General features: G+C 40.5%; 1 protein-coding gene across 1 annotated transcript; it reads right to left on the bottom strand.

Annotated features, from left to right (window-relative positions):
• Positions 1 to 893: 893 nt before the first annotated feature.
• UPK2 (uroplakin 2) lies at positions 894 to 11,995 on the bottom strand. Its single transcript, XM_050925143.1, has 5 exons — positions 11,914 to 11,995; positions 7,787 to 7,942; positions 5,807 to 6,044; positions 2,895 to 2,974; positions 894 to 1,135 (listed from the first exon to the last, which is right to left on the bottom strand). Exons 1-5 carry the CDS (start codon positions 11,993 to 11,995, stop codon positions 993 to 995), a joined length of 699 nt encoding a protein of 232 aa, XP_050781100.1. The 3' UTR covers positions 894 to 992.
• Between the last annotated feature and the right edge of the window lie 259 nt (positions 11,996 to 12,254).

The following is a 12,254-nucleotide window of genomic DNA, read 5'->3' as shown; positions in this document are numbered from 1 at the left end:
AGTCCCAAGCAGAGTGAAGCCCAGTTGTTCAGACAACTTACTGTTCCTGCTGCCAGCTTAAGTAGGGCCCGTGGGCCAGTCAGCTGCTTCAGGGCTCTGCCAAATGGACCTCAGGGCAGAGCCTAACTCTGGGGCTGGGCTTCATGGGTCCCAGGTAAGCCATTGTCAGCAGACTGCCAGGTGGCAGGTTGGAGTGTGGTTGTTCTCATGGCCTCTGAAGACCTAGGTTTGAACCCTATAGGACATGACACCAGGGACCTGCAGCTCTCATTGATGTCAGTTAGAAGCTTGTGGATTTGGGTTAATGGAAGTTATAGCTACTCAACATCTCTAAGGATCAGGCATCTAAAATCAACTCCTATACCAGTTAGCACAATGCACCATACATCCTCTCTAACCAACGTGAAATGTCAGACTCAAAGATGGTGGCCTCTGATTCACGGGTGTAAATAGAAATTCACTATACACAATGAGCCATAGCCCTCAGTGCACCCATAATCAACCATTGCACACCATACAACCATTAACACAGCAGATGTGTTAAGACACTGAGATATAAAGCCTGCCCAAGCACCCTGAGAAATGTTGCTCTTAGAATTAAAACTCATGCACTGTGGCACATGATATACAACTCCCTAGCTGCATGTCTCAGGTTAATGAGAATGGATTTTTGTTTATGGCACCAAAGTATCTTAGCTAGGCACAAGCCAACTTACAACCAAACATCAGGGTTGTTTAGACCTAGAGTTTCGGTTTGGGCCCAACTCTAATGTTAACTCTTGATATAAAAATTGTCACATTGTAAATCAGGCTACATACAGTTTTCATTTGATACATTAAACATCTTCAATTCTGATTTATACTATTTCTAATTCTTCATGTTTCCTCTTTAATGCAGCACTCATTATTGTAGATATTCTTGATTCCCGGAAGACAGTTCATTCAGGTCGGTAGTCATTTTTGTTCTGGAAGGCAATCTTGGCTTGCCTGATTTATGATTTTTTTCCTCCAAGAGCTGCTGCCACAATTAAGCCAACCACCAGCACGAACATACCAACAGAAAGCAGTACCGTGATCACTATCATTCCTCCGGCCCGCCCTAAGAATGATCCATCATATGCCATGAAGGTTGTCACTAAAATGTAAAGACAAAATATTTAGGGAGTTAAAGCCATCGGGGTAGATTTTCAAACCGATGTTTCCCTTTTGCACCCTGATGTGAGGGTGTACGTAGTATTATTTAGTAGGGCTGTCATCACAGTTAACAAAATAAGGTAAAACTTTAGAGTCTACAAGTCCACTCAGTCCTACTTCTTGTTCAGCCAGTCGCTAAGACAAACATGTTTGTTTACATTTACAGGAGATAATGCTGCCTGCTTCTTAGTTACATCACCTGAAAGTGAGAACAAGTATTCTCATGTCACTCTTGTAGCCAGTGTTGCAAGATATTTACATGCCAGATATACTAAACATTTGTATGACCCTTCATGCTTTGATTTGTAGGCTCTAAAGATTTACATTGTTTTGTTTTTGAGGGCAGTTACATAAAAAAAGAAGTCTACATTTGTAAGTTGAACTTTCACAATAAAGAGATTGCACTACAGTACTAGTATGAGGTGAATTGAAAAATGCTATTTTTTTGTTTATCTTTTTTACAGTGTAAATATTTGTAATAAAAATAATATAAAGAGCACTGTACACATGGTATTGTGTTGTAACTGATATCAGTATATTTGAAGATGTTGGAAAACATCCAAAAATATTTATAATACATTTAAATTGATATTCTATTATCATTTAACAGTGCAATTAATCACAACTTTTTTTAAATCTTGTGATTAATTGCAATTTTTTTAATCGTTTGATATCCCTACTATTTAGACATCTAAGCATGTGGTTTATAGGTGCATTCAGGTACTTAGGCCTTGTTTACACACAAACTAGCAGTTTGTCTAAAGGTATATGTACACTTTAATCATAGTTGTGGTTGCAGGACAGTCTGACATACTGACATTAGCTTTAATCTAGATAATGCAGCTAAAATAGCAGTGAAGACATGAAGGTACAGAGTTCAGCAAAGGCTGGCAATGCAAGTATGTGCCCAGGGTCCCTGGCATGCCCACGCTGCCATGCTGCCACTTATTCCCTGCTATTTTTAGCTGTACTAGCTCCATCAAAGCTAGCATAGATATCCGAGCCCATGCTGCAATTGCACCTCTCATTTCAGTATAGTGGTATCCTAAACATTTGTTTTTTTTAAGATCCATAATTAAACTGGTGCAGTCTCCAGGTGGAATCTCTCAAATAAATTTTAAAATGGCTTATGTCAATTCAGCTTAATTCAGCAATGAATCCATTTATGCTAATTCAACAGAAGTCAGGTATAAATCAATTTAAGAGTGCCCTCACTGAGCTTTTGCACTAGTTTAATTTAATCAGTTTTTAAACCAGATTAGTTAAATCCATGCAGTTTTATGTGAAGACAAGGCATTAGATGTCTAACCTAGTGCAGGAAGTTGTTGGTTACTTATTTTTAAATCTCAAACAGATTAATTATTAGTTGTTATTATTATTTAACCCTTATACTGTAGGGATGAATCAGGCTAAATGAAATCACAGGCCTGCTTCTCACATGCCTTCCACCTTTTTGTAGCCTTTTACACCTGTGTAAATTAACTGATTAACTGCAAAGTGGATACAAAATACGTCTGGTGTAAATGATAATCCAGTCCCAAGTTTCTGCACAGTGCTATGAACTGGACAGAGAAAGGCTAGTGTTAAAATACCTTTAGCAGAGCAACTTATTATCCTGTAACGGTGATTTTATGACACAGAATGACAGGAGCTTCATGAGAATAAACTTAAGTGACTTTTTCACTATGTTAGGGACTCACCATTGTTTGTTTGTATGGCATCTGACCAGCCTGTGTGAGCTCTTATTACCGCATTTTCATCCAAAATAAAGAAATTTACCCTTAAATAAGCAGAGAGGGGCAAAAAAGTTAGACATTCTCTTAAGCAGGATCATAACAAAATACCACTGTATGTCTAGTTCAGTTGTTAGCTCTGGATTGTTTTTAACCTAGGATAATATTGTCCATAATAAACAATAGCAAACTTTTTTTTATGATAGAAAATTGCTGTCACAGCCTGTTCTCTGTCTTCATAAAGAAGGACCTTCTGACTCCCATCCCACCATTACTTGAAATGGTTCCTTACTAAGATGTGCCCATGTCTAAAATGTTGAATTGGCATTCAGCTCTAAAGCTCACCTATATTTGGTGGGAGTGTTTTTGGACCTAGTGTTTTGGTTTGGGTCTGTCACTGTTTCTTACTCACCTAGGAAACTATCCACATGTTTCCAAACTGCATGGATTCGCTCCTCCCTTCCTCTTTGACTTCATATCCACCCGTACTCTTCTTTCTCCACATTTCATTCTTAATTCATCCATGTAAGTGGAATTCTTTCTTTAATCTCTCTTTGAGTCACTTTATGGGCCTGATTCAAAGCCCATTGAAATCACTGGAAAGACGTCCTTTGAACCTGGTAAGCTTTAGACCAGGCCCTCATTCTCCACCTATAACTTTTCTTTTTGTCTGAGTTTACAGTTATGAACGATCACTTATGGTATTTGGTAATAAGGAAGCTTTCTAAAGATAATGCATTGCATTACTTAGAGCATGTTGATTTTCAGAAGAAGGTGCAGTGAGAAAAATAGAAAAACAGTGCATGCATCCATTGCATCTACGCAAGCTGGCATTGTACACTCAGATCCTCATATGTGCTTGCAAAATGGGATTCTGCCTCCTCAATTCTTAAGGCTATGTCTACATGGCACTTTTGTTGGTAAAACTTTTTGTCAGTCAGGAGTGTGGAAAAAACACACCTCTGACCGACAAAAGTTTTAACAAGAAAAGTGCCAGTATGGACTGCGCTTTGTCGGCAGGAGATGCTCTCCCATCGACAGTTAACACCCCTCATTGGAGGTAGTTTTATTTTGTTTTATTTCTCCTGCCAACAAAGAGTGGCATACCTTATAGTAGAGATAGTCTTAGCAGGAGCGGCACTAGGGTTTCTGGCGCCCTAGGCAGAATTCGGGGGTGTGTGGCATTTTGTGCGCTCCCCACGGGGTGCGCGGGAGCTTCCGGTTCTGCTCCCATCGCGCCGCCGAAGAAGGACCCTCCGCTGAAATGCCACAGGCAACAGCGGCAGCCATTGAGCTGCTCAACTGCCTGCCGCTGTTTTCCGCGGCACGTTGGCAGAAGGTCCTTCTTCGGTTGCGCAACAGGAGCAGAACAGGAAGCTCCCATGGGGAGCGCACAAAATGCAGCCCCCTAAATCCTGGCGCCCTAGGCGACCACCTAGGGTTGCCTAATGGAAGCGCCGGCCCTGAGCCTTAGTTGTCCTAGCCTCAGCATAAGTTAGAATAGGTATGGGGCTGCTGTAACTTGTAACAGTTGGCTATGAACTCTAAGGCTTACTATAGAGTGTGGCAATGTGAACTAGAGGGGTGTGATTTCTGAAGTGCACCAATGTGTTGTGCACTAACTGGCCTGTGTAGACCATGCTGTTGTGCAGTAAATGCTCCTCAGTTCACATTATCGTAAATCTGCTTTAAACAGCACTCAATTAATGTGCACAAGGGAACTTAGTTAACACCAGCAAGGTCTACATGAGCCAATTAGAACACAACACCCTGATGCATGTTAGAAATCACACCCCTCTACCATGCATTGCTGCACTGTGTAGACAAGTTGTAAGGAACCATACCCACCTGTGAATTGGAAGAGCCCATTCAATTCCTAGCACACCTTCTAGTCTGTAGTGGGGATTGGTTGGCATGGGAGCCAGGTCTGCCAGCCTTATGCCAGCTCTGAACCCATACCCCACTACCTACCAGTGGAATTCTCAACTAGAGCTGGATAAAAAATGGTTTTCCCATCCTCCAAAAAATGTTGAGATTTTGAAAAATGTGCCCATCTCAAATCAGGGCAAAAAGTCAAAATCTCAAAATTTTAATATTTTTAAATGTACTATGATTAGCTTAAATTTAGAAATAAAATGTGGCTTCAGACCAGAAAACTGAGTTTTTTGCTTAGAAAATCTCAACCAGGACATTTTAACAATTTCAAAACTTTTTTCAACTTTTTTTTGAGTTCAGAAATTTGTCAAAACTGGTTCTTCCCCATGAAAAGTTTCAGTTTTGACAAGTCAACAGTTTTCAATGAAAAAACATTTTGTCAACAAATTCCTAACCAGCTCTAGTTTCAACCCGGCAGCTCTCGCCAGATTCTGAATACTTTGCAAAGGGGCTGGAACCAGAGGGGAGAATTTGTCCTGTGTACATAAGAGCTCATTTTTGAATGCATATGTATGTTTTTTACGAGAGCCCTCATTTTGACTTCCCAGGTCTATCTGAGTCCTAAGGTAGTTGTGGAGCCTGAAAGGTTCATCTCTAAAACCTTTGTGTTTGGTTTCAGTGGGTGTCTAAACAAAATGTATTAAACACTAGGGACCATGAATCAGAAGTAAATAAGTTGCATTTTTTTAGAGTGTACCTCTCCTGAATTATAGTGGAAATGACTGAACCACACAGGGCAGGAAACAATTCCTAAACAACTCTGAGCCTAGCATGTTTTAAAAAACAAAAACAAATATTTAACCCTTTTTATATTTGCTAGAGAAAGGAAACCCTCTCATGCTTTCATGTTGCCAGCATCACCTTGTGTAAGAGCACTGACTTACCAAAGTCTAATATTTTAGCCCTACTGAATGCACTTTCATTTCAGTTGGCTCATATGGTACCTGTAAATCGACGATGGCTGAAGGGCTCGATTGCAGAAGGGGCCTTTAGCTTTTTCACAGACTTCTACCCCAACCTGGTAGCCTACGACTGTGGTCAGCTTGTAGTTCCCATCATCAACGTCCATGCTCACAAGATCCCTGGCTATTCTACATGAGACACTCTTGAATTCTCCCGCAAAGTAAACTTGGGCAGTAGAGGAAGAGTGGAGGGATTTGATCTGATTGGTGTCTGTCACAGCTTGAAAAAGGACAGCATAAAAACTTCACATTAATCATATGAACAATCAGTGCAGCAAGACCATAACCTATTACCGACACTGTGGTTTGAAGATGTTATCTAAGGGCTCAAGCATCCCATACAGGGGAGTAAGGAACCATAAGGTGCCCCTTTCTCCCCCGTATATGGGCAACATGGGTTGTAATGTGTGGGAGAAGTAGCCTCCCTGGGGATGTTAGTCCCTAGCCAGTGCAGATAGGCGAGGAGTGGATAGAGCATTGACACAGGATGAGCTAACACAGAGGAGGGGAAGTAGGTTGCAGGAAAAGGTTGGCACAGCTTACATCCTTCATGGAGCAAGTGGGAAACAGGATCTGAACTGGGACTGAGTCATAATTCAGTCCCTGTTCTTTACTCCTCGTCTAAAACAAATATGTCCTGCCCCTTTCTCAGGGACAGATTGCAAGGTGCCAACGTAGTCCTCATTGTCTGTATTAATGAGGGAAGAAAGGATAGTGTGAAAATAGAATTGAACTTTGAAAATGATTTTCTCTCCCAAATTTATAGTGTGCACATAACTCATAGGCCACAACCATGGTGCCTCAACTAAGCAACATCGTGACTAGCCAGGGGCCACAGTAGTATATGGACTGAGCAGTGTGGGTATCTGTAGGGCATGGATTGGATAACATGTCTACTTGCCGGAAGAACTGGTTGAAAAACAGAAAATACTTTACTGGAAATTCTCTTTGAAAAATGTTTCCACCTTTCTTACAAGTAAAAGCTTTAAACAAAAAATCTCTGACTAGCTGTCCCTGAAGGCCACAGCCATGTTGCAGGGAATGAGACGCCTCCAGGATAATTATAGGGCACAGATGTGATGCCTGTGTCCTGGCCTTACAGAGCCACTAATGATGCCCACAACCCATGCAGCATGAGTGAGAATATGAATAGGGAAGCAAGAAAAGCCCCCAAAAAGGAGCAAGAATTTATTTTTAAAAAATAGAAAAAAGCAGATGAAAAGGAGAAGAAAGAATGGAGACAGAAGAGAGGATATGTCAGAGAGGGAGAACAGCCAGAAAAAAAGATGCTGCACATGTGTCAGAGCATGGCACAAGGATACAGGTGGAGGCGACTATTGGCCAGTGCAACACAAAGGAGGGTGGTGGACTCAGAAATAACTGGGAATCACTACTTTAGGGCCTCAGCACCATTAAGTGACTAGCATTGTCTACTGCATGATGCCACAAACTTACTACACAATGATCACACACTATGGTGACCCTGGCACTGAACATTATATAGCCTGGATTTCACTCATAAATTCAATAGTGAAATCCAATCAGGATTACTACTAGTAGTGACTTGAAGTCATTGCTATCTGAAGGCAGTGGACTGTGTGACATGACCTGCTGGTATCAGTTAAGTTGCTGCTGGACAAGTGGCTATATAAAAAAAGCTTTCTAACCGTAGTTGTCCACCTTTTTGACAGTCCCATTAAAGGGCAAGCATTGATGGGCATGGAGATCAACCTGCCCTATCTCACATAGAAATGGTCCTTCTAAGTCATGGTTGAGTCACATCAGTGAGGGATTGTGAGGAAGCTTGCACTGTTATTTCTCATACTCTGCCTGATCTTCTGTGGCTATCTGGAGGACTTTGGCCTTTGAGGGTGTCAATCTCTCATGGTTTATAACCAATAAAATAATTACAAGTTAAAAGAATCGACACATCAAAAGAGAAAAATCAAGAATACACCATACCTGGCATAGCAACTTTATCACCAACAGCTGCTACTGCTGGTCTAATCGTGGTGGGTGTGAATTGAGAGGAAGAAATACACTTAGGAATATTAACAATGAAAGATGAACTCATTCTTGCTGCTAAAATCACGCTCGCATTTGGAAAGAAATCTAGTGCTGAAAATGGAAAAAAACATAATGTTAGAGCAAATTTGTCTCTATGTAAATATATGATGACCAGGACATTTAGCTAATGGATATTGATATATTTATTAGAGCTGATGGGGAAATAAGTTTTTCCCATCATGAAAAATTTCTGAAGACACAATTTTTTTTTTCATTTTCATTGACATTTTTCATGATTTGGGGTTTTTTTTTTATGAAAACCAAAATTGTTCAACAAAATGGAAACATTTTCACAAGAACTTTCTTTTAGTTGAAAAGCCATTTTCCACTATAAAAATGTTCTGATAGACAATTTTGCTTTTTTTTTTTTTAAATGCTATAGACACTCAAGGAACAGATCAAATGTTTAGGAGATAATCTTAGTTATCTTTATTAGGTGAATGTACCTGTGAAGAGCTTGGGAGACAGGAGATGCGCTGGAGCGTCACAGCTGCATCATTGCAGCTGCACCACTATACATGTAGACATGCCCTGAATCTAAAACATAACTTTTTTTTAAATAGCCTGATATGTAAATTCTTTAAGTAAATCTTTTAATTAAAATGGGTTTTGCCCAGATTGTAGTAATTTCCTACAACGCTAGTGCAAACCGGAAAGTGAAACTGACTAGAAAGGGACTACAAAGAAAAATGAATGATCTAGTCTAATTTCACTCTCCAAGATGTGTGAAATGCAAAGTATAAACAGACAGACTAACTAATGGAAAGTAAATTAGATTTTTTTAGACTTAGATTTTCTGCTGATCACTTCAGTGATGCCACTGGAGCTATCTGATATGAGATGAGTCTCCAGTTCAGCAAGAATGTGTATAAGGATGTGCTAAGCACAGATCTCTAAGAGAAGGGAAGGGCCCCGTTGGGGGGAGGTGTCTGTATGCATATGATGGGGAGCTCTGTATTCTCTTGGCAGACATTAGAGGGGATGGGAATGGTTGCTGGGGTCCTCGGCACTGCACCACCCCACCAGCCTTTTGACTGGGGTGATGGGGAGATTTGAAGGGGAGGGATAGCTCAGTCGTTTGCGCATTGGCCTGCTAAATCCAGGGTTGTGAGTTCAATCCTTGAGGAGGCCATTATAGGGATCTGGGGCAAAAATCTGTCTGGAGATTGGTCCTGCTTTGAGCAGGGAGTTGGACTAGATGACCGCCTGAGGTCCCTTCCAACCCTGATATTCTATGTTTATAACTTTAAGCATGAGAACTCCCATTGACTTCAGTGAGACTATTCATATGCTTAAAGCTAGACACATGCTTAAGTACATTGCTGAACTGAGGCCTAAAACTAATGTAACAGAGTGGTGAATCAGGCCCTTTAACATTCTCTAATGCAAGGGTTCTCAACCCTTTTCTCTCTGAAGCCCCCCACAACTTGCTATAAAAACTCCAAGGCCCACCTGTGCCACAATAACTGCTTTTCTGCATATAAATGTCAGGGCTGGCATTAGGGGGTAGCAAGCAGGGCAATCACCTGAGGTCCCACACCACAGGGGCCCCTGCAAAGCTAACTTGCTTAGGCTTCAGCTCTGGGTGGTGGGGCTCAGGGCCCCACACTTCAGCCCCATGCAATGGGGCTTCAGCTTTCTGCCCTGGGCCCCAGCAAATCTAATGTCGGCCATGCTTGCCGGCCCCCCTGAAATCTTCTTGCAGCCCCCAAGGGGGCCTCAGACCGCTAGCTGAGAATGCTCTAATGTACTGTTAGTAATGACTGGGGTTTTTTTTACATGTGACTTTTAACCTGACAGTATTCCCCTTAGTCACCTCTGAGATAAAGCCCTTGGGCTCTCTTGTGATTGCTGGAAGACCAGGTACAGCATTTTAGTCAGCCTGAATACCAATGTAATGTGAGCCAGTTCATTGTGCACTCTACATGGCCTCTGGCTATTTGTCCTAATGCTAATTCTTTTTCTTTTTGCATTCTCATGTACTGATTTCAGTTGTATGCAGTATAGCTCTAGCCCTGTGGGTCCCAGGATATTAGGGAGACAAGGTGAGTGAGGTAATATATTTTATTGGCCCAGTTTCTGTTGGTAAGAGAGACTTGATTCTGAGCTACACAGAGCTCTTCTTCAGGTCCAGGAAAGGAACTCTCAGAGTCTGTTCCACCTTGCATTTTGTTAGGACCCTGGGAGTCCCCTTCCCCAGACCTGAAGAAGAGCTCTGTGTAGCTGGACAGCCTCTCTCTCTCACCAACAGAAGTTGGTCCAATAAAAGCAATTACCTCACCCATCTGATTTCAATTTTGTTTATTTTGTTATGCTGAAGACCCTGATCTTTCAGTCCTTAGGGGAAACGCCCATGGAATTTTTCTTGTTTGAGGACAGTGGAGCTGGAGCCAAAGGGCCAGACTCAGCTCTGAATAGAAACCCAGAGCAACTTGATTGGCTTGAACAGTCTTACTTTGGGTTTACACTGGTATCACAGAGAGCAGAATCTTTCCCAAAATGTAAAAATAAATAGTGCCATTAATGAATTACTAACAGTAGATTATATTCTAATACCTCCTTTCATTCAGAAAGAATCAACAGAGTTTTAAAGAATGTACCTATCACTCAAAGACCTGATCCAACTCCTGTTAAAATCAATGGAAAGACTCTCATTGTCTTCAGGCAGTATTGGTTTGGGCACTAAATGAACACATTATTATACACATAATGAAATATGCTGTGAGCTTCATTTTCAGAGGCACTGAGCACCTGTACCTCCAATGACTGCTGAAAATCAGCCTCTATATGAATACTGAATTCAGGGTGAAGAAAAGGGTCAAGAATAGGTGTGTTTGACCTTAAAAATGTCACACTCCTATAAAGACTAATAGGATCTCTATCTGCACTACTTGTACTCTAAATTAGGGTGACCAGCTGCCCTGTTCTTAAAGGGACACTCCCATTTTTGGGACTTTTTCTTATATAGGAGCTTATTACCTCCCATCCCCTGTCCTGTTTTTTCACAGTTGCTATCTAGTAATCCTAACTCTAATGATAACTAAAATGCACATATAGATAAATGAAGTGACCTTACACATTTATCCTATGCATGTGCACCATTTATCTTCCTTTGACTAACACAGTGCAGAACATTACCAACAACTTTCCTGCCTTTAGTATTCTATCACCATTTGGAAACTGGTTTGGGAGCATTCTGATCAGTGTGACAGATACTGCTGAATTACAAGATTGTTGCAATGTATATGTTTGTTGCAGTATCTCAGGCACATTTTTCTTTCTTCTACTTAAAAACTATACCACGAGAAAGGAGATCATACATTCTGATACTTTTCTAATAACATTTTTTATTTTGGCTTCAATCTAGATAATTTATTTTTGCCTATTCATGTAGCATGGAGTTTTAATTTTTTTCTTTGTTCTGTACACATATAAATATCAGATTTAAAGGACAAAATTCTTTTCTCAGTTACACCTGTGTAAATCTAGAGTAATTTGATTTATTATTAACTTTATTATTATTACCTATTCGTATTGTTTTATATAGTGCCATGTGCATGCATGGAGCTGTACATATCAGTAATTTTTTTTAAGGAAAATGTATAATTTCTTGCCCACAGTATGTCAGTGGAAGTTGAAGTCCATGGAGATACTTCAGACCTACACTGGTATAAATGATGGCAGATTTTGGCCTGAAATGGTTTAAAATTCTATATCAAATAGAATTAGGTTTTACAATCAAGGATTCATGTGGGAAATACGTATATCTTCTAATAAATAATTTATTTGCCTGTAAGACTCCTTATATGTTTGGCTCTACATAAATAATAATATCTACATAAATAATAATACCAACATCTGAAATAAAACTAAATATTGCTATTTTGTTTCCTGTTCAGCTAAACCTGGGTTGTGCTGTTACAGCATCAATTCAGCTGAGCATTACTAAACATAAATACATTAACTCAAAGCATAAAATCCAATGTAGCTTGCTACTACTGAAACAGAAAAGTGGTACTTACAGATTTTGTCTAAACTGGACAGTTGAACAGCCCATCCTATTCCAAGGCAGCCAGCAAAGCAAATCAGCTGAATTAGCTTCATTGCTGTAAGTCTAGCTTGGTGGACAATTGAGAAGTAAGTTTCTTGGTCTGTAGATTTTCTGCCTTGGAAAAGTGGGAGGGATCTGCATTCATTAAACAGGTGCATAGAAGCGGGATGGGAGAAAAGGAAGAGAAGAGAGAAGGGAGATGCATGTACTAGATAAAGCTGCAATTCTTGTCACATAGTGAGGCAGCAACATGGGTGTAAAGGTAATGGGAACTTTAAGGACTTGATCCAGTAAAGGGCTTAGAAATAGGGG

The sequence above is a fragment of the Gopherus flavomarginatus genome, chromosome 1, assembly GCF_025201925.1.
Source record: "Gopherus flavomarginatus isolate rGopFla2 chromosome 1, rGopFla2.mat.asm, whole genome shotgun sequence".
Taxonomy (NCBI): Eukaryota; Metazoa; Chordata; order Testudines; family Testudinidae; genus Gopherus; species Gopherus flavomarginatus.
The sequence above is the reverse complement of the archived record's forward strand: the minus strand, read 5'-3'. Positions and strand labels throughout refer to the sequence as shown.

What these genes read in the sequence shown, in the direction of transcription:
- UPK2 (XM_050925143.1), bottom strand. Translation starts at nt 11,995, where the DNA reads ATGAAGCTAATTCAGCTGATTTGCTTTGCTGGCTGCCTTGGAATAGGA. An exon ending in GTCCAGTTTAGACAAAATCT is followed by an intron (nt 7,943 to 11,913) that starts GTAAGTACCACT and finishes TTCCATTTTCAG; the next exon opens with CACTAGATTTCTTTCCAAAT. An exon ending in CAGCCATCGTCGATTTACAG is followed by an intron (nt 2,975 to 5,806) that starts GTACCATATGAG and finishes TGCTTATTTAAG; the next exon opens with GGTAAATTTCTTTATTTTGG.